Here is a 17,633-nt window from a genome sequence, read left to right as displayed (position 1 = left end):
GTTCCGCCAAAGTAAAATAAATGTTCAGCATGCCCTTTGTTGTTTTGCTCATCGTGAGTGTGCTACTGAAGTGATCGAGGGTGGCTTTTGCCTTGACCAGTGTTCAGCATGAAAGGAATGGGGGAAAAAAAAGATTTTCTTGTCACTGAGAACTCCGGAAGCAAAATAAAAGGTTGGATACAGAAAGTAAACATTTCATTCTGAGAGGGAAAACAATCCCAATTCCACTCGACTTTTTGGTGCCCTAATTTTTTTGTCATTCTACATTTTCCATTTCAGGTCCAATAAATGTGGATGAAACTTTATCTTCCATTCTCTTCGCTGAGATTCAGGTTGTTCAATTCCCATTCAGTCGGCCTCAGCAGGTTTGAGACTGGCGATGGAGTTGGGGTCCTTAAAAGCTCCGCGGGCGAACTTGAATAAGCAGTCAAGTTTGGAGAACCGTCGTCTGAGTACAAGCCTTAAAACCACATGGTAACAGCTCCACCAGCCGTGGGTTTCTGTTGTCTGCTTTGTTAGGTAGCGCCAAATACGTGGCTGTAGGAGGCACCTTTCTTTCTTATGTGAAAACCCACTCTGCCGCAGCGTCGTTGGAGGACCTAACAGCGCCACGCGCGCGGCTTTGAGGTCGCTGTGGGGCACACACAGGGCGCCAGTCCGCGGCAGGGAAGGGGCCCGGCGGGGGTGCGGCGCCGGCGACCCGGCAGGGGCGGCGCAGAGGTCCGGGCTCCGCAGGCCAAACGCGGGGGATTCGGGGAGAGCGGGGCGGGGCGACGCTCCCCACGGCACTGGCTCCGCCCCGGAATTCGTCTTCAGTCAGCGCCGAGGCCGGAAGTGACGCAAAGAACGCCCGGGCACTATTTGGTCTCGGGGCCGGAATTGGCGTCGAGGTCCTGCCCTGGAGCGTCATCAGCCCGCGCCGATACCGGAAGTGACGACACCAGTGGCGCGCGCCGGCCGCTGTTTTTCCTCAGGCACCGGGACTGGCGGCGGCGGCGCAGGGGTGAGTAGCGGTCGGCTCGCCCAAGCTCTCGGGCCGGGCGGGCGACACTCCCCGCGCCCTCGTCCCGTCTCGCCCCGCGTGGAACTTGGGGTTCAGGAGGCGGCGGGCTCCGACGCTCCCCGAGCCAAGCCCCGGGTTAGCGCGACTGAACCCCAGGCAGTAGGAGCCCGGCGGGCGGCCTGGCCTGCGAGCGCGCCCTGGCGGAGCGTTCCCCACCCCAGGCCCCCCGCTGTCCTCTGGTGGAGGCTGCAGCCGTCAGCTGGGCCGACGGCTCACGCAGCCCGTGTGGGTTGTCTAGTAAATTACGACGGCAGGACCAGTGCTTGGAGAGTGCCAGGCACGGTGCCACGGATAAGCTCCTGTCATCCCGGAACGATGCCGCTGGGCACGCGGTGTGCTTACCGTTTACATAATGGTAAACCGAGGTGAAGTGACTTATCTAAGACCGTAGACAGGGAAGACAGAAAAGAGACCTGAATCCAGGCAGTCCTGTTTCAGAGCCCATCGCTCTTACTAAAAGTACTCAAAAGTGTTCCGAAGCAGCATAGCCTCAAACCGTAGCTTGCCGTGCCCTAACATAGCTTCAATTCTTCTTCTTTTTGCAGTGTTTGAACTCCAATGGGTGATGAAAAGGACTCTTGGAAAGTGAAAACTTTAGATGAAATTCTTCAGGAAAAGAAACGACGGAAGGAACAAGAAGAGAAAGCAGAGATAAAACGCCTAAAAAATGTAAGCCATGTTTTTTAAGTAAGGGGTTTTCTTAAAGGAGATTTAATTTCTTGCCCTCATTTTTCCATTAGAACAACGCTTCTTCGGTGAAGTTCTTTTGTACTTCCAAATGTCGCAGGTGAGCCCAAAATCTATTCTAAAAATTAACAAAAACATTCAGATACTCAGTTTCCATTGCAGAAAGATTGATAACATATACTAAAGCTGTATGCAGGTGACAGTATCTACATGGAGAATAAAGTATTTTGAGCCTAAAGTCATTAGTGCAATTGGACTAATTTTTCTCATTTTGTTGTTAGTATGTTCATGATGCCATTTCCAAGTGTTTTTAGTAGGAAGTTATCTGGAAGTTAATGTTTTATCTGTCTTGGTTTGCATAATAACATACTCAGAAAAATTTTCTAAAACTTGGTAAGAGCTATTGGTAAAAGTACCTCTTCTGATAAGATCAGTAGCAAGCCCTTAAGTATTTATGAGTATCATGCGAGTATTTGGTGATTAGAATATGCTTTAAGGCTCAATTTTGGCTCATAAACAACTAACATAGTTGGCATAGAGTCTAATGAAACGTCCCTTGTCACATATGCTGGTTTTAAATTTCTCATCTCAGGTTCTGAGTTAGAGTTGTAATTTTAATGTCATGGGATTTCAATGAAAGGTTTTTATGTTTTATAACATTGGTGCATTCAACATGTATATGAAAGTTTATGGATGTTGGCAAGGTTTGATTATCGTTAAAAATATGCTTCTCTGTGAGGAAAATGACTTTCTCCTTGCTTCTCAGTCTGATGAGCGGGATTCCAAGCGCGACTCCCTTGAGGAGGGGGAGCTGAGGGACCACCGCATGGAGATAACGATCAGGAACTCACCATACAGAAGGGAGGACTCCACGGAAGACAGGTGAGGGGGCGCTGCATGGTGAGGAAGGGCGCCCAGGCTGCAGGTGTGCCTAACCGAGGACACGCGCTAGGTCACACTACATAGCAGTCGGTGGTCCGGCTGGCCGTTCTCAGTGGGACTTTGGAAAAAATTGTCCTCACGACTCGCTAAGTTTACCCACAATTGAAATGGATGGGCTCTTGTGTGGTGTTAGTTGTCACCTCGCCCCCACTTCTTATGGAAAGGCTAAATGAGTGTGTGTATTCCTTTCTTTGTGATTATTCTTCAGTCAAGTCAGCACCACTTAAAGTCAAGTCAGCATAATAAATTTAAATAGTTGAGCTGTATGTTTGTGATGATTAGTGAAATTATTGTCTAAAATTGTATACAACTGAACCAAGATAGAATGCTGAAAGATTCTTGAGCAGAGCCTTTGAACAGAAATGGTCCTCCCCAGCTCTGTACATTCTAACATTTCTTCCTGCGCCATGGTCTCTCTTGTTTCCTTCTCTCATCCACCATCAAATAATTAAAGGCAACATAAGCAAAAATTAAAGTAGAAAGGCATAGGGTGTAAATTGTCCCAAGATTTTGGTCATATAGTCAGTAGAGGATATTGTTAAATGACCTTTTAGATCATTTTGTTTGAATAAAATTGTGGGGCTTTTTTTTTTTTTTGACAGTTTTATTGAGATAAATGACAAAATAAACTGCAGTTACGTAAACTGCAACTTGATACATTTTCTCATACCTGTGACACTAACCACCGTCAAGATATGGATATGTCCCTCACTTCCGTCTCGTTCTGTATATGCCACACTGATTTCTCACTTGTACTTTTTATAAGAGTCTATATAACTTTGCAGTCTTGGCGTATGTTTTATAATTAACATAATTTTTTTAAACATAATCTTTAAGTGGTGGTTCAGATTCAGCTTGATTCATCTTCTGAACCCTGTGCCTTTCTGTATTGGAGAAGCTCTATGCCACGTACTGGAGTGTGATGTGACGTGTTGTTTCTTATTTCAGAGGAGAGGAAGATGATTCTTTGGCTATCAAACCACCCCAGCAAATGTCTCGGAAAGAAAAAGCTCATCACAGGAAAGATGAAAAGAGAAAAGAGAAACGTAGGCATCGTAGTCACTCAGCAGAAGGGGGTACAGAAGCATTTGTTTTCTTTTGTATCATAGTCAAGTGTGGTCTGTTGCCTAGTTCATAATGTGCTGCCTTCTCCAGAGCGCAGTTGAAATGAGAAAGTCACTTAGGTAAAAGCATAAGTTTATTGTAGGTCATTGTGAATAGCGGTTTTATTTTCCTTGTGCTGTTTTTTTCCCATCATTACATTGTTCTGCGGTAGTTCGTTTACACATAAGATTATCTTAATTCATAGGTGTAGAAGGAAGACACACCTGTCAGTGCTAAATTGCTTTAACTGAAAATTGGGTACTTGATAAAGTCCAAGTAATGGGTTTGCTCTCGTACCAATATCGAGCTCTTTAAGGATTTGGGGCCTGATTTCCATCTCATTATAAATGCAGTTGATTTACATGGTTTTATGACATGATGCAGAAATCCACTAAAAGGATTTAAGCTTTGTCCTATGTTCTTTATGAATGGTGACATTTTTAAATTATGAAAGTAACGTACTTAAATCAGTTTATTCAATACTTCAAATTTTAAAGATAAGATGAAAATCACAATTTTATTTAATGGTAACCCCATTGTTATTTTTTTCACTTAATTGAAAGCTTACTACATAGTTTTATGTCTTTGTCTTTTTTTAAAACATAAAATCATGATTGTTTTTCCAAATCATTTCTTCTTCATTGGCTATTTTCAGATTCAGTGTTTAGAAGTTAAGCTTCTTTGCATGACACTTCTTGTTTCTCATTAGGCAAACATGCTAGAGTGAAGGAGAAAGAAAGAGAACACGAACGCCGAAAACGACATCGAGAAGAACAGGATAAAGCTCGCCGGGAATGGGAAAGACAAAAGAGGAGGGAGATGGCAAGAGAACATTCCAGGAGAGAGAGGTGAGAGGGCTTGGTTGGTTAAGGGGCTTTAAGTGCTTGAGATGGTCAGCATCCCATCAGAACAGTCAAAGAGATGATCATTTTGACCAGTAATTCAGCAGTAGGACACAGGTCTGGTGCATGAACATAGTCACGCACAGTAAATGCTGGGTGCTGTTGACAAGGAGAATCGTCCTGAAAGCAGTGAGTTTTTACTTCTCACGGGTGTGAGCCAACTGAAAGAACATAATGAAGGGAATGGACATCTGTGTCACCTTTTTCCTGAAGAAAACTGGTTGGGGGGCTGCTCAGCAACCAGACTGAGCAGAGTCCCTGTGTAAGTGTGAAATGGGCCTGAAAGAAAAGACATGGCTCCAGGGAGCTGGAGGTCTGAGATAGGAATTCACACGCGAGGAATGGAGGTTTGGGCCAGACGTGTAACAGTGGAGAGGGAAAGGAAGATAGAGTAGAAGAAAGTGGTCTTCCTAGACCTGTTAGCTGATGACAAGTAGAGAGGAGGAGGAACTGTAAGTCCCTCTGAACTTGACACATCAGGATGGCTGGGAAGTGCCCTGTGGGCAGGTGAGCACTTTGCTCATTTTCAGTGGGCACTATTCTCAAGTCATAGTCGAGTAGATCCCTTTTGGAGATGGTCAGCCTGGTCCATAAGTATAAATCTGACACAGAACCAGTGCTCGAGAAGTCTGTGGGGTAGCAGGATTCACTGTCGCTTCTCTCAGCAAGTATTTATTGAGTGCCTGCTTGGTACCAAGCTCTGTTCTAGGTGGTCTAGGCCAGGAAGACTAAGGAAATAAATTGTCGGGGTTCTCTGGGTTACAACAGAAATAGACTGGTTCTTTCCAAAAAAGAAAGGAAGGGGAGGAAGGAAAGAAGGTAAGTAACAAAGGAAATCCCAAGGCCTTGAAATAGTCTGGGAGCTGGGATACCAGACTCTTGGGTGTTTGTCCCCAGGTGCCTCTCTGTGGGCTGAGATTCCCAGGGAAGAGCATCTGGTTAGCCTCAGATACGTCCTCCATGGCCCAGGTAAAGGGTAAATGGACAGGTATGAATACTAGATCCATCTCTGTTGAAGTCATTTCCAGAGAAAGCATGGGAGCTAGTCTGCTATAAGGAAGGGAGAAACAGAAGGCTAGATGGTGCTTACATCCCTGGCAGCCAGGGTGAACGGAAGAGGCTTTTAAAGAAGGTATGTGAGGAACATGTATGCTAATTTGTAAATATTAAAACCAGCATGATGGATGATACTATGGAAGGATCAGATGGTCTTGCTCGTCATGCCTTAAGGGATCAATTTACAGGTCTATCAGGGAAATTTAGACAACATCCTACTCATGTAGATGAACCTAGGCCTGGAATTGATGAATACGCAACCAAATCAGTGTTTAATCTGGCACATTAGTCCCTATTTCATCCAGTGACTGCCAGCCTCATGTTTTTCTGTTTCTTGTTTGATGGTTTGCATGAGAAGTTTCTCTCTGTTGGGGTCCCTTGGGAATCCCATCTGATCACTCCTGTCAGTGGAAAGAACAAGGACCCTCTACAGAACAAATCTTAAGGGAAAGATTCCTCAGTTCACATCCTTGGAATTGTCTTCAATTATTTGACATTGTTGTGACCTTCTTATTGGTGGTGTTACTGGATCAAGTGATAAGGTGAGAGTAAACAGCTTATAGATCCGGAAGTGCTTTAAAACACTAATGGTTATTCTCCAGCAACCTACTCATGGAGACCAGGCTAATTTGCTTTTTAACTATAACGCTGGCCCAGCTAATGACTGGGTTAATTCTCAACATTGGGTCAAATGATTCGTACTCGTTGTTATCAATTGAGAATTTGAATCTCCCAGCAAAGAGATGCTGTAGCAAATCAGACTTGTAGCTAGCATAGCCCACATGATGACCTATCTCATGATCCAAATGTTTCTTGAACAGTATGGATGGCTCCATCGTATTACCACCTGTTGTCAGTGAGATGATTTTATTTGAGAAGTCCAAGCTTAAATAAAGGGCACTCAGTCAAATATATGGTGATAGAACTAGAACTGACTCTGGGTGGAGGACACACAATGTGATGTATAGGTGATGTATTACAGAATTGTACACCTGAAACCTATGTAACTTTACTGACAATTGTCACCCAATAAACTTTAGGGGAAAAAAAAAAGGCACTGGGATAATATTTCGAATTCGGAGGAGTGCTGCGACATCCAGCCATGCTGGAGATCTCACCTCGGATGTTTCCAAACCTTGGTATGTTAGCCAGTTATTGGGCTCGAAGGTCAAACCCAACTTTCTCTGGCTTTAAGGCTCCTGACATTATCCCTGGAGCAACTGTACACTGGCCTTAATCCACATGACGTCAGCAAGAAAAGTCTCGAGGTTCAGGATCTAGTGAGATGGATCTAAGAACATTAAATATCCTCAAACAGTGTGGAATTACCAGATACGAATAACCTTTTGAACCTATTTATATACAAATAAATAAGTAAAAGATAAAAAAATAAAGGTATGTGAGAAGAGCCTTGGCTCTCGTGACACAGAGGGTGTGGGAGAAGCTGAGGCCAGAGGTAAAGGTCTAAGACCACTGCGGGGTGAGCAGAGCTCTCAGTGTCCAGATTTGCAGCTAGGACGTGCAATAGCCATGGTTACCAAGTCCTGTGCTGACTGTCCATGTGATCTGATTGCACAGTTGTGCAGATACAGTGGGGACCCCAAGGAAGCCAAGTTTGAAAATAAAAAGAAACATGGAAAAAACCAGCAGTGGCCACATACTACAAGGGAGACAGAGTTCACAGATTTAGCCAAGGAGGTGATTAAACTACCAGCAACAAGTGAGGAAAAATTAGAATCCAGAGTTGCTACAACATGTTATCTAAAATGTCCAATTTTCAACAAAAAGCTTTGAGACATACAAAGAAATAAAGTATGACCACTGTTACAGAAGAAAAGCATCAGTAGAAACTGAGTGTTCCAGATTTAGCAAGGACTTAGATTGAGAAAAGAGTTGGAAACAGGGAACTTGAATATGGAGCAGTAGAAATTATGCATTCTAAAGAACAGAGAGAAAAAAGATGGAAGAAAAATGAACAGAGCCTCAAAGGTTAGTGGGACAATATCCATGTAATGGCAGTCCCAGGAGAGAAGAGGGAAGGGGCACAGCAGTGTTTTTGAAAATAATGGCTGAAAACTTTTCCAAATTTGATGAAAAAGATTTATGTGCATTCCCAAAAAGGTCAGTGAACCCCAAGCATGGTAAATACAGTCACAGCAGAGTCAAACTGGTGCAAGCCACAGAAAAAAATCTTAAAAGGCAGCAAGAGACAAACAGTCTCCATAGAGGGGGAGCTTCGGTGCTGCCGGTGGCTGACTGCTCATCAGTGGGGGCCGGAAGGCAGTGGAAGGGCATAGTCATGTTGCTGAGAGAAGACATGTGCACCAGGAGGTGGGTGTCCAGCAAAAGCATTTCACAAGGGAGAGGGAGATAAAGACTCGCAGGTGAACACAGGCTGGTGTAATCCACTGTTAGCAAGACCTCCCTTACAAGAAATATTAAAGACCTTTACTCTGAATGGAAATGACACCAGGTGGTATCGAATCCATGGGAAGAAAAGACAAACCCTGGAAATGATAAAAGTGGGTTAGCGTAAAAGAATCTATATGGATGTTTCTTCTCACATCTTCTGCGAAACACAGGATTGTATAAAGCAATACTTACGAAGGCACTGTTGTTGTGTAATACATAACACATGTAGGCTGCACAGAGGAGAAGGGGCAGGGAGCTGTGTTGGAACAGGTTCTCTGTTTCATGGAAATTAACTTTAGTGTCAGTCGGATGAGATGCATACTGCGACCACTTCTGAAACAACACTTAAGAGTAAAAACAGAAGAATTAAAGTCGTGTACTACAGATACTTATTTAAACCTAAAACGGGGGGACAAAAAAGGACAGAAGATGTAGAGGAAACAAAGAGTAAAAAAACATTAAGTATTAAATAAGTCTAGCCATATCTATAATTACATTGACTGTAATGATTGCCAAGCAGGGGCCAGATTGTCAGAGAAGCAAGAATCAACTAGATGCTGTCTGTACAAGGAACATCTTCAAGTCAAAGACAAAAATAGGTTGAAAGTAAGATGTTGGGAAAAGATACACTATGTACAGTGACCACAAGAGACTTGAGTGGCTGTCCTAATGTCAGACAAAATTGAGGCTAAAACAAATACTGAAAATGGAGGGCTTCCTAACAATGAAAAGGTGCGTGCATCAGGAAGGCAGGACAATGGTAAATGTATACGTGTGTATTACAAGAGTCTTGAGATGACATGAGGCAAAAAACTGACAGTAGAAAGGAGAAAGGTCATCAGTTAAAGTAGGAAATGTCTCTAGTTGTCAATAGAACAACTAGAGAAAATCAACACGGATGTGGAAGATTTGCAAAATACTATTAACCAACTCAGTCTAACGTGCATACGACATTTCACCCACAGCTGCAGAATACACATCCTTTTCAGGAGCTCCTGGGACATTCCCGACATAGACCTATGCTAGGCCACATCACAAGTCTCGAACTTAAAAAAATTGAAGTTGTGCAAAATAGGCACTCTTACCACAAAAGAATTCAGTTCTAAATCAGCAACAAAAAGAAACCTGGGCAAGTCCTCAAAGGTTTGGAAATCCAGCAACCCCTTTCGGAATCACCCATGGCCCAAAGAAGGAATTATAAGGAAAAAAAATATTTTGAACAAAATGAAATAAAAACAATGTGTCGAAACTTACGGATGCAGCCAAAGCTGTGCTTGGAGGGAAATGTCTTTAAACACTGAAGTCAGGAAGTTGCCAAGTCAATAACCTAAGCTTCTACCTGAAGAAACGAGAACAGAAAAGCAAGCTCAACCCAAAACAACAGAAATGTCCAGAAAACCCAACAGCAGACACGGGGTTGGGGCCTGACCATGGCAGGGCGCGAGGGCGTGATGGGCTGTGGTGATGGTTGCGCGATGCCATAGATTTATGAGAAGAATCAGTGGTTAGATTTTATGTGTACATTATGCTTCAGCTTTATGTTGAAATAGTTTGGACTCCCAGGCATTTATGAATAGTGCCTAGAACCCCGGCACGGCACTAGCTGATGAGCTGCAGGCCAGCTTTGGGACAGTCCTAGGACTTTTTTCCAACTCAAGTTGTTTCAATTTTAGTTGTGGAGGGTGCCACTCAGCTTCAAGTTGTCCTTTCAGTCTTTTCAGTCTTAGTTGTGGACGGCACAGCTCAGCTCCAGGTCCAGTTGCTGTTGCTAGTTGCAGGGGGCGCAGCCCACCATCCCTTGCGGGAGTCGAACCGACAACCTTGTGGTTGAGAGGACGTGCTCCAACCAACTGAGCCATCCAGGAGCTAGCTCAGCGGCAGCTCAGCTCAAGGTGCCGTGTTTAATTTTAGTTACAGGGGGCGCTGCCCACCATCCCTTGTGGGAGTCGAGGAATCGAACTGGCAACCTTGTGGTTGAGAGCCCACTGGCCCATGTGGGAATCGAACCGGCAGCCTTCGGAGTTAGGAGCATGGAGCTCTAACCACTTGAGCCACAGGGCCGGCCCACAGGCCTTGTTTTGTCCTCACCACTTTTTGCTTGTGCTCGTCTATGTGTATAAGGATGCTTTTAAAAACATGTTAGCCTTTTAGGTTGTGTTTGGACTTGACAGTAGGGACGCAAAATTACCTGTGGTCAGTCCTCACTATTTGGCTTCCTATTTCGGTCACTAGTGTTTCCCGTACCCCGAATGACAGATCACCTTCTTGGAGTGGCTTTCCCCACTCCGATGGGATTACGTGCCCACTCTCTCCCCAGCAGTGGCCTGGGGCCCACCTGCATGGGTCCAGTGAGCAGGAGGATGGGCGCACAACTGGCTCTGCGCTCCCACCCCTGTGAACTCTCGCCCACCCTTGGCAGCCATGGAAACCTACATCGTGTGTGTGCAGGTGGAGTTACCTGTGCTGGCATGCACACTGGGATGTCCCTGGGAGTCCTGGTAGAAGGAGTGAGCAGGAACGTTCCGGAACCAGCACGTTCGCTGTTTCTGACAGCGGCTATGTCTGTGTACCTGCACTTCGTTCTGTCATGCCCTAGAGAAACAGTGCTCTCGGGATGGGTTCACTTGTCTGTTAGGTTTTTCCTCCCCTTCTTCTGCCTCCCCCCACCCCCATTCAAGCCATTGTTTCTCAGTCTAGCTGTGTAGGACACAGCTCCCTCGCCCATGCTGGTGTTACGAGCTTTGTGTTCTCCCCGGCTGAGGCAGTTTGTCGCTGTTCGGCCGCTCACAGCAGCTCTCGCCAGCTGCCGGCCGCTCACGGCAGCCCAGCTCCAGGGAGAGCCATTATTCACAGTGTTAGCTGTAGAAGGCGCAGCTCACTGGTCCATGTGGGAATCGAACCAGCGACCTCGGCATTAGGAGCACGGCGCTCCAAACACCTGAGCTACTGGCAGGCCCATGTTCTGCTTTTTAAAAGCCCGTTATGGGCTGGAAAACCTGAAAGGCCATTTATAAGTTAGAGCTGACAGCATGGGGGTGAAAGAACCACCCCTGCCTGTGTCTGGGGGATGTGGGCATGTGCTTGTTGCAGGGACCGCCTCGAGCAGCTAGAGAGGAAGCGGGAGCGGGAGCGCAAACTGCGGGAACAGCAGAAGGAGCAGCGGGAGCAGAAGGAGCGCGAGCGGCGTGCAGAGGAGCGGCGGAAGGAGCGGGAGGCGCGGAGGGAAGGTGCATGGAGGGCAGGGGCGTGGAGGGGTGGGGCGCCACCAGGGCTCCAAGGGGCCTTTCCAGTTGAGCGGTGGGCGGGTCTGGAAGGGCAGCCCGGGCCTCTGGCCCCTGGCCCCTGGCCCGGGTGCTGACAGCACGTGTGTGTGCTGTGGCCGCATCTGCACTGTGCACACGTGTCATCACCGTCATCAGGGTTCTGGGCGAGGTAACTAAGAGAGGGCCTGGCTACCAGCACCATGTCCCATTATGTCCCGTGCGCCAGTGTCTGCTCATCACCGAACGACGAGAGATGACTACGGCGACAAAATGAAGGCGAGCCACTGGGGTCGCAGCCCGCCACGGCCGCCTCGGGAGAGGTTTGAGCTGGGAGACGGCCGGAAGCCAGGTGGGTCTTGCTTCTGTCACAGTAAAGTGGCGTGCTCAAGTACTCGTGTCTGGTAGGGACCAGAAACGTCTGACATCAGTTCGTCAGCTACTGGTCTCTCACTTGTCTCGTAAAGAACCGCCTTCCAGCCAGGGCTCTGAAGTCGGTGTGTGTGGGAGGCACTGTCTGACCTGCTGCCGTTAAACCCTCTCCCCGGATTCACTTTTTTTGCTCTATAAGTGAAAGAAGAGAAAATGGAAGAGCGAGACCTGCTGTCTGACCTCCAGGACATCAGTGACAGCGAGAGGAAAACCAGCTCAGCTGAGTCGTCCTCAGGTGAGCGGAGGCCATGCGCCTGGGGGGCCCTGGCGCTGCCGCCGGCGGCCTCAGCTCACTGCTGCGCTTCCTCCCCAAGCGGAGTCAGGGTCAGCTTCCGAGGAGGAAGAAGAGGAGGACGAAGAAGAGGAGGAGGAGGGGGAGGGGAGCAGCAGTGAAGAATCGGAAGAAGAGGAGGAGGATGAGGAGGAAGACGAGGAAGAAGAGGAGGAGGAGACCGGGAGCAACTCGGAGGACGCGTCAGGACCATCAGCGGGTGAGCGCCGGGTGGCGGGCAGCGTGCGGGCGGCCGGGCCCCGCTGGCCTCGGACACGCTCTCCTGTCTGCTGGGGCGACCCGTTCCGTGTGGGTCCCTGGGGACAGGCTGCCTGGGTGATGCCCATTTCCCCTGCAGAGGAAGTGAGTGAGGAAGAGGCGAGTGAGGAAGAGGAGAGTGAGAACCACGTCCTCGTAGGTAAGAGGCCTCCCTGTGGCCGCCGAGCTCCTCTGTCCCCGAGGGAGGGACACTTTGTGAGCATTGTCAGCATGCCTGTGGCAGTCTCTTACCATGAACCGTCCTCCAAGGTGTCACGCCTGAAGCCACAGGCAGGTCCTGTCCTGGCGGTGTCCCAGGGCTGAGCTGACTCGCTGACAGCACCGCACTGTGCCCTGGGGGCCTGGATTCCTCAGAGGGGCAGGGCTCACTCAGTGCCATCGCGAGTGCCTCTGTGGTCTGCACAGGAGGCTGGGACCCACCAGCCCCGGCCCGGCCTCAGCGCGGGAGGAAGGTGAACAGCTGCTCAGGTCCAACTGCAGGGTGACGCTGGCGTGGGGCCGGATGGCCTGTGGGCTGCAAGCAGTGCCCTCGGGCCTGGTGGGCAAGTCCGGGCGTGCCTCCTCGGAGCTGAGCGTCCGGTCAGTGCGCACAGTGGTCAGGGCAGAGCCGCCAGGCCCCGGTGACCTCTGTCCAGGCCAGCAGCTCGCATGTGGCACCCTGGGTTCGCTCCTGTGTGGCTTCCTCGTGCACTCAGTGTCCCCCACCCCCCAGAGCAGGAAGGGGCTTATGGCTGTTGCTCATTCCTGGTTCTATAGTCTGTTTACCCTTTGAAGTTCCAGAGTCACGATTTGACCGAGATTCCGGGGAAAGTGAAGAAGGGGAGGAAGAAGTGGGCGAGGGCACCCCGCAGAGCAGCGCCCTGACTGAAGGAGACTTCGTGCCTGACTCCCCCACCCTGTCACCCATCGAGCTCAAACAGGAGCTGCCCAAGTACCTGCCCGCCCTGCAGGTCAGGCGCGCCCACCCCAGGCTGGCTCTGCAGCGCTGACCGCAACAGGGCCAGTGGCTGGGAGCCGAAGCCGGGTCCCCAGTGTGGTTGTCTGTCACGGTCTTTGTGGTGAACGTTGCAGCAGGGATCGACCACTGGCCTCCCATATGTCTATGGCCGTGGTCCAGGCCCTGGCCCGGTGGCACTGGTGGGAGAACAGCTCCTGAGGCCATGTGTGTGTGGGAGGCAGGCAGCCCTGCGAGTGGCCAACTTCGTGGGGACACGTCAGCATGCGGGACGCCACAGAGAGGGCCATGGGAGGGGCAGGTGACCCCGGAACTCCCCTGAAGACTCCTGGCCCCGCTCTGGGTGTCCAGGGCAGTGGGCTTCTCTCTGGCAAAGATGGTCAGCCACCCCCTGCTTCCGTAGCTCCTCCAACTGGGGCTCCTCCAGCTGGGGCTTTGGAGCTCCTGGCTACATGCCACACGGAAAGGACGGCCCCACCCTGACTGCCACTCCTGCTCCCAAGGGTGCAGTCCACTGGCCTGGCAGGGGAGGTGCGGGGCTGGGTGTGTGAGAGGTCGCTGCTGCCTCAGTGATACCTTGGGGCAGGGGAAGGCACAGGGCAGGCCTGGCTCGGTCCCGTCCCCGTCACTTTTAGTTCATAATGAGGCACGAGCTCTCAGAAGACACAGGAGTGGCTCGGGCCCTCCTGAGGTTCTCGGTGGGTTTTACTGCGGCCGCTCTGCAGGGTGGGGGGTGCGGCCACACTTCACACTGGTGCTCCCCCCCAGGGCTGTCGGAGTGTGGAGGAGTTCCAGTGCCTGAACAGGATCGAAGAAGGCACCTATGGGGTGGTGTACAGAGCAAAGGACAAGAAAACAGGTAGGTAGGGTCCTGGCGGGCCCCAAAGGGAAAGGGAGACGGCCAGGGGCTGGCGGCCCAGAGAGCCTGACCCACAGGGCCGGCCCTGGCCTGTTCTTGGCAGGAGGGCCTTCCTGAGGAGCGTCCCAAGAGGGACGTGTGTCCCCTGCTATGTCTGTTCAGTCACAGCCCTGTGCGGCCTCTGCAATACCTCTAGGAGGGAGCTTGGCCTTCTGGGCAGCTTGCAGGGGGCTGAGATCCACGCCCGGGCTGTCCTGGCCCCTGGCACCTTCAGTCTCAAGGTCACTGAGCACAGTACCCTACGATCCTGGGAGGCACCCCTCCCTGGTGTTAGGCGTGGCTTAACTTCACCTGGCGGGCCCCGGTAGTGACTCACACCAGAGCTGGTGACCTCTTGGTACCTCCAGAGGCCAGAGTCAGCTTGACCGTGAGACTTGTGTGGTTGTGACGACCGGTGACATGGCCCAACAGGGTAGTGTGGAGGCAGCAGGGCGAGGGCTTGGGAGCTGCTGGGGATGGGCCTGGGGTGATGGCACCGACAGCTGTGTCAGCCTCCCGCCTCATGCTCACACCTGGTTCTGAGGCCCTGAGTTCCTGGTGACTGTTTCTGTGTGGGGGCATTGTGTTTGTTGTGTGTGCCGTGATGACAACAGGGAAAGGTGGGGACACAAGTGACCTGGAAGGGTGCCTCGTGTTTCTTGCGGAGCCAGTGAGGCTTTTCCTGGTGCTCCCAATCCTGAGCTCCACTACCTAGCACGTGTCTCCTGTGAGACCTGAGTGCTTTGTGAGTCCCGACTAATCGTGGTGACAGAGCATGTGTGTTCCCGGGAGAACGTCTGTAACTGTTCTCTTCAGATGAAATTGTGGCCCTAAAGCGGCTGAAGATGGAGAAAGAGAAGGAGGGCTTTCCAATCACGTCACTGAGGGAGATCAACACCATCCTCAAGGCGCAGCACCCCAACATCGTGACTGTCAGGGTGAGCGCCGTGCTGGGGGGGACGCTCTGGGGTGTAGTGCGAGAGGGCCCCCCCCCAAGACTGTCAGGCCCTTTACAGCCGCACACCCAGTAGGTCTGCCGTCACCCAGTGCCTGAGCCCGGGACTGCAGGCTTCCTGGAGCGCGGGTGCTCGTGGGGGTCATGACCGGGCACGGGGTCACGGCCTGCTGCCACCCTAGGAGATAGTCGTGGGCAGCAACATGGACAAGATTTACATCGTGATGAACTACGTGGAGCACGACCTCAAGAGCCTCATGGAGACCATGAAGCAGCCCTTCCTGCCAGGTAGGCCGGCCCGCCAGCGCCGTGCGTGCGGCGCTCTGGCTCACGTCCCCGAGGGCCCGCTCACGGCGGCAGCCCAGGCCGCAGGCAGTGTCGGGGGCGGAAGGAGCGCTGGCCTATAGCCCTGAGCCCGCACGAATGTGTGTGCGTCAGGACGTGCACGTGTACCTGCGCACGAGCGGGCCGCACGGGGCTAGGCACACTGCTCCGACTCCCGGTGGCTGTGGGGCAGGTCCGTCGGGCCAGCCGAGCGTCACACACAGCCACAGTGGCTGTCGCCTGTCGCCCACAGGGGAGGTGAAGACGCTGATGATCCAGCTGCTGCGGGGTGTGAAGCATCTGCACGACAACTGGATCCTGCACCGCGACCTCAAGACGTCCAACCTGCTGCTCAGCCACGCCGGCATTCTCAAGGTGGGCCCACGGTGCCCGGGGCCCCGCTGCCAGCCACTGGCTGTGCACCACCACCCTGTCCCTGTCGTTGCAGGTGGGAGACTTCGGGCTGGCGAGGGAATACGGGTCCCCTCTGAAGGCCTACACCCCAGTTGTTGTGACCCTGTGGTACCGCGCCCCGGAGCTGCTGCTCGGTGCCAAGGTGAGTGCCAGGCCAAGAGGGCTTGCCCTGCTCTTGGCTCTGCCGGCCCCTGAGCGTGTCCCTGGTCCCCAGGAGTACTCCACGGCTGTGGACATGTGGTCCGTGGGCTGCATCTTTGGGGAGCTACTGACTCAGAAGCCCCTGTTTCCTGGGAAGTCGGAAATCGATCAGATCAACAAAGTGTTTAAGGTGGGTCTGGGCGTCCTGCGGTGGGTGCGTCCTTGCACATTATGGCTGTTCTGAGACATCCCTCTTGTAGGACCTGGGGACCCCCAGTGAGAAGATCTGGCCTGGCTACAATGAGCTCCCTGCAGTCAAGAAGATGACCTTCACCGAGTACCCCTATAACAACCTCCGCAAGCGCTTTGGGGCCCTGCTCTCAGACCAGGGCTTTGACCTCATGAATAAGTGCGAGTCCCTGCGTGCAGCTGGCCTTCCGTAGCCCCGCCCCCGTCACCCCAGCCCCGCCCCCGCCTCCCCAGCCCCTCCCACCTCACTGCGGTAGGCTCCAATGCCTTGTTTTCCCAGGTTCTTGACCTACTTCCCTGGGCGGAGAGTCAGTGCAGAGGACGGCCTCAAGCACGAGTATTTCCGAGAGACCCCCCTCCCCATCGACCCGTCAATGTTCCCCACGTGGCCCGCCAAGAGTGAGCAGCAAAGAGTGAAGCGAGGCACCAGCCCTCGGCCTCCAGAAGGAGGCCTGGGCTACAGCCAGCTGGTGAGGGGCGGGCTGGTGGGGGAGGGGACGTGTGGGAGGGGGTCCTTGAGGTGGGGCTGGCCGGGCTGGGTCCCCACAGTGCCGCTTGCTTCCCAGGGTGACGATGACCTGAAGGAGACCGGCTTCCACCTCACCACCACAAACCAGGGGGCTTCTGCTGCAGGCCCTGGCTTCAGCCTCAAGTTCTAAGGTTCAGAGTGGACGCCAGGCCAACCGCGGGGACCAGACCAACCGCGGAGAGCTGACTTTCCAGGCTGAGCTAGGACCAGGGGCAGGAGCAGAACCAGCCCTGCCCCCACTGGATGCCGCTGCCTCGGCCTGGGCTGTTGTGCATAGTGACCTCGAGTCTGGGACTGTTGGTCCTGTTGGTTTTCCATGTTTTGTTTTTATTTTATCTTGATTTGTAAATTTGTAGAATTAAATATTTCCTTGTGGAAGGAAAGGCTGTATTTTTTCAGATGTGTCAGACTTGCTCCACGAGGAGAGGGCAGGTGTCTGCAGGTAGCCAGTTTGGACGGCACTTCCCCTCCACACACGCTTCGGCTGCGGTGACCGTGGGCTGTGCCGGTCCGATACCGGCGGTGATTTGAAACGGGGATTTTCCTGCATTTCAATGTTCAGGTTCCTGCGTGGCACCTCCCTGCCCTCACCCGGGTGTCCAGAGCCCTATGGTGCCCAGGTCCTCCAGAGCTGGGCATGTGAGCTCAGCCACAGTGGGCTTTTGTACAAGGTTGTTACGCGTTTTTAAGATACAGTAAAATATTTTTGGAGAAAAGTTCTGGTATGTCCTTTCAGCGGCTGGCCTGAGCTGCGTCCCGG

At 51.6% G+C, this 17,633-nt stretch overlaps 1 protein-coding gene and 1 pseudogene across 5 annotated transcripts; both read left to right on the top strand.

Moving 5' to 3' along the window:
* The first annotated feature begins 900 nt into the window (after window positions 1-900).
* On the top strand, window positions 901-17,566 carry LOC117026949 (cyclin-dependent kinase 11B). 5 transcript variants are annotated; one of them, XM_033114256.1, is made up of 21 exons: window positions 986-1,003; window positions 1,609-1,732; window positions 1,804-1,850; window positions 2,517-2,632; window positions 3,641-3,768; window positions 4,506-4,644; window positions 11,257-11,393; window positions 11,656-11,778; window positions 11,998-12,093; window positions 12,173-12,349; window positions 12,488-12,547; window positions 13,183-13,358; window positions 14,132-14,222; window positions 15,078-15,199; window positions 15,399-15,504; window positions 15,794-15,915; window positions 15,989-16,096; window positions 16,169-16,285; window positions 16,356-16,504; window positions 16,625-16,814; window positions 16,911-17,566. In XM_033114256.1, the coding sequence occupies exons 3-21, from the start codon at window positions 1,842-1,844 to the stop codon at window positions 17,001-17,003; spliced, it is 2,259 nt and encodes a 752-aa protein (XP_032970147.1). In that variant the 5' UTR covers window positions 986-1,003; window positions 1,609-1,732; window positions 1,804-1,841; the 3' UTR covers window positions 17,004-17,566. The 5 variants fall into 5 exon arrangements, with proteins under 5 accessions (XP_032970146.1, XP_032970144.1, XP_032970147.1 ...); XM_033114255.1 differs by lacking the exon at window positions 1,804-1,850 and having other exon boundaries at window positions 901-1,003; window positions 3,641-3,738; XM_033114253.1 differs by lacking the exon at window positions 1,804-1,850 and having other exon boundaries at window positions 902-1,003.
* On the top strand, window positions 4,655-6,768 carry LOC117026952 (endogenous Bornavirus-like nucleoprotein 1; annotated as a pseudogene).
* Window positions 17,567-17,633: the final 67 nt, after the last annotated feature.

The sequence above is a fragment of the Rhinolophus ferrumequinum genome, chromosome 9, assembly GCF_004115265.2.
Source record: "Rhinolophus ferrumequinum isolate MPI-CBG mRhiFer1 chromosome 9, mRhiFer1_v1.p, whole genome shotgun sequence".
Lineage (NCBI taxonomy): Eukaryota > Metazoa > Chordata > Mammalia > Chiroptera > Rhinolophidae > Rhinolophus > Rhinolophus ferrumequinum.
This window is presented reverse-complemented; position numbering and strand designations above follow the sequence as displayed.

What these genes read in the sequence shown, in the direction of transcription:
- LOC117026949 (XM_033114253.1), top strand. Translation starts at nt 1,622, where the DNA reads ATGGGTGATGAAAAGGACTCTTGGAAAGTGAAAACTTTAGATGAAATT. An exon ending in AGCAAAGGACAAGAAAACAG is followed by an intron (nt 14,223 to 15,077) that starts GTAGGTAGGGTC and finishes TGTTCTCTTCAG; the next exon opens with ATGAAATTGTGGCCCTAAAG. An exon ending in CCAACATCGTGACTGTCAGG is followed by an intron (nt 15,200 to 15,398) that starts GTGAGCGCCGTG and finishes CTGCCACCCTAG; the next exon opens with GAGATAGTCGTGGGCAGCAA.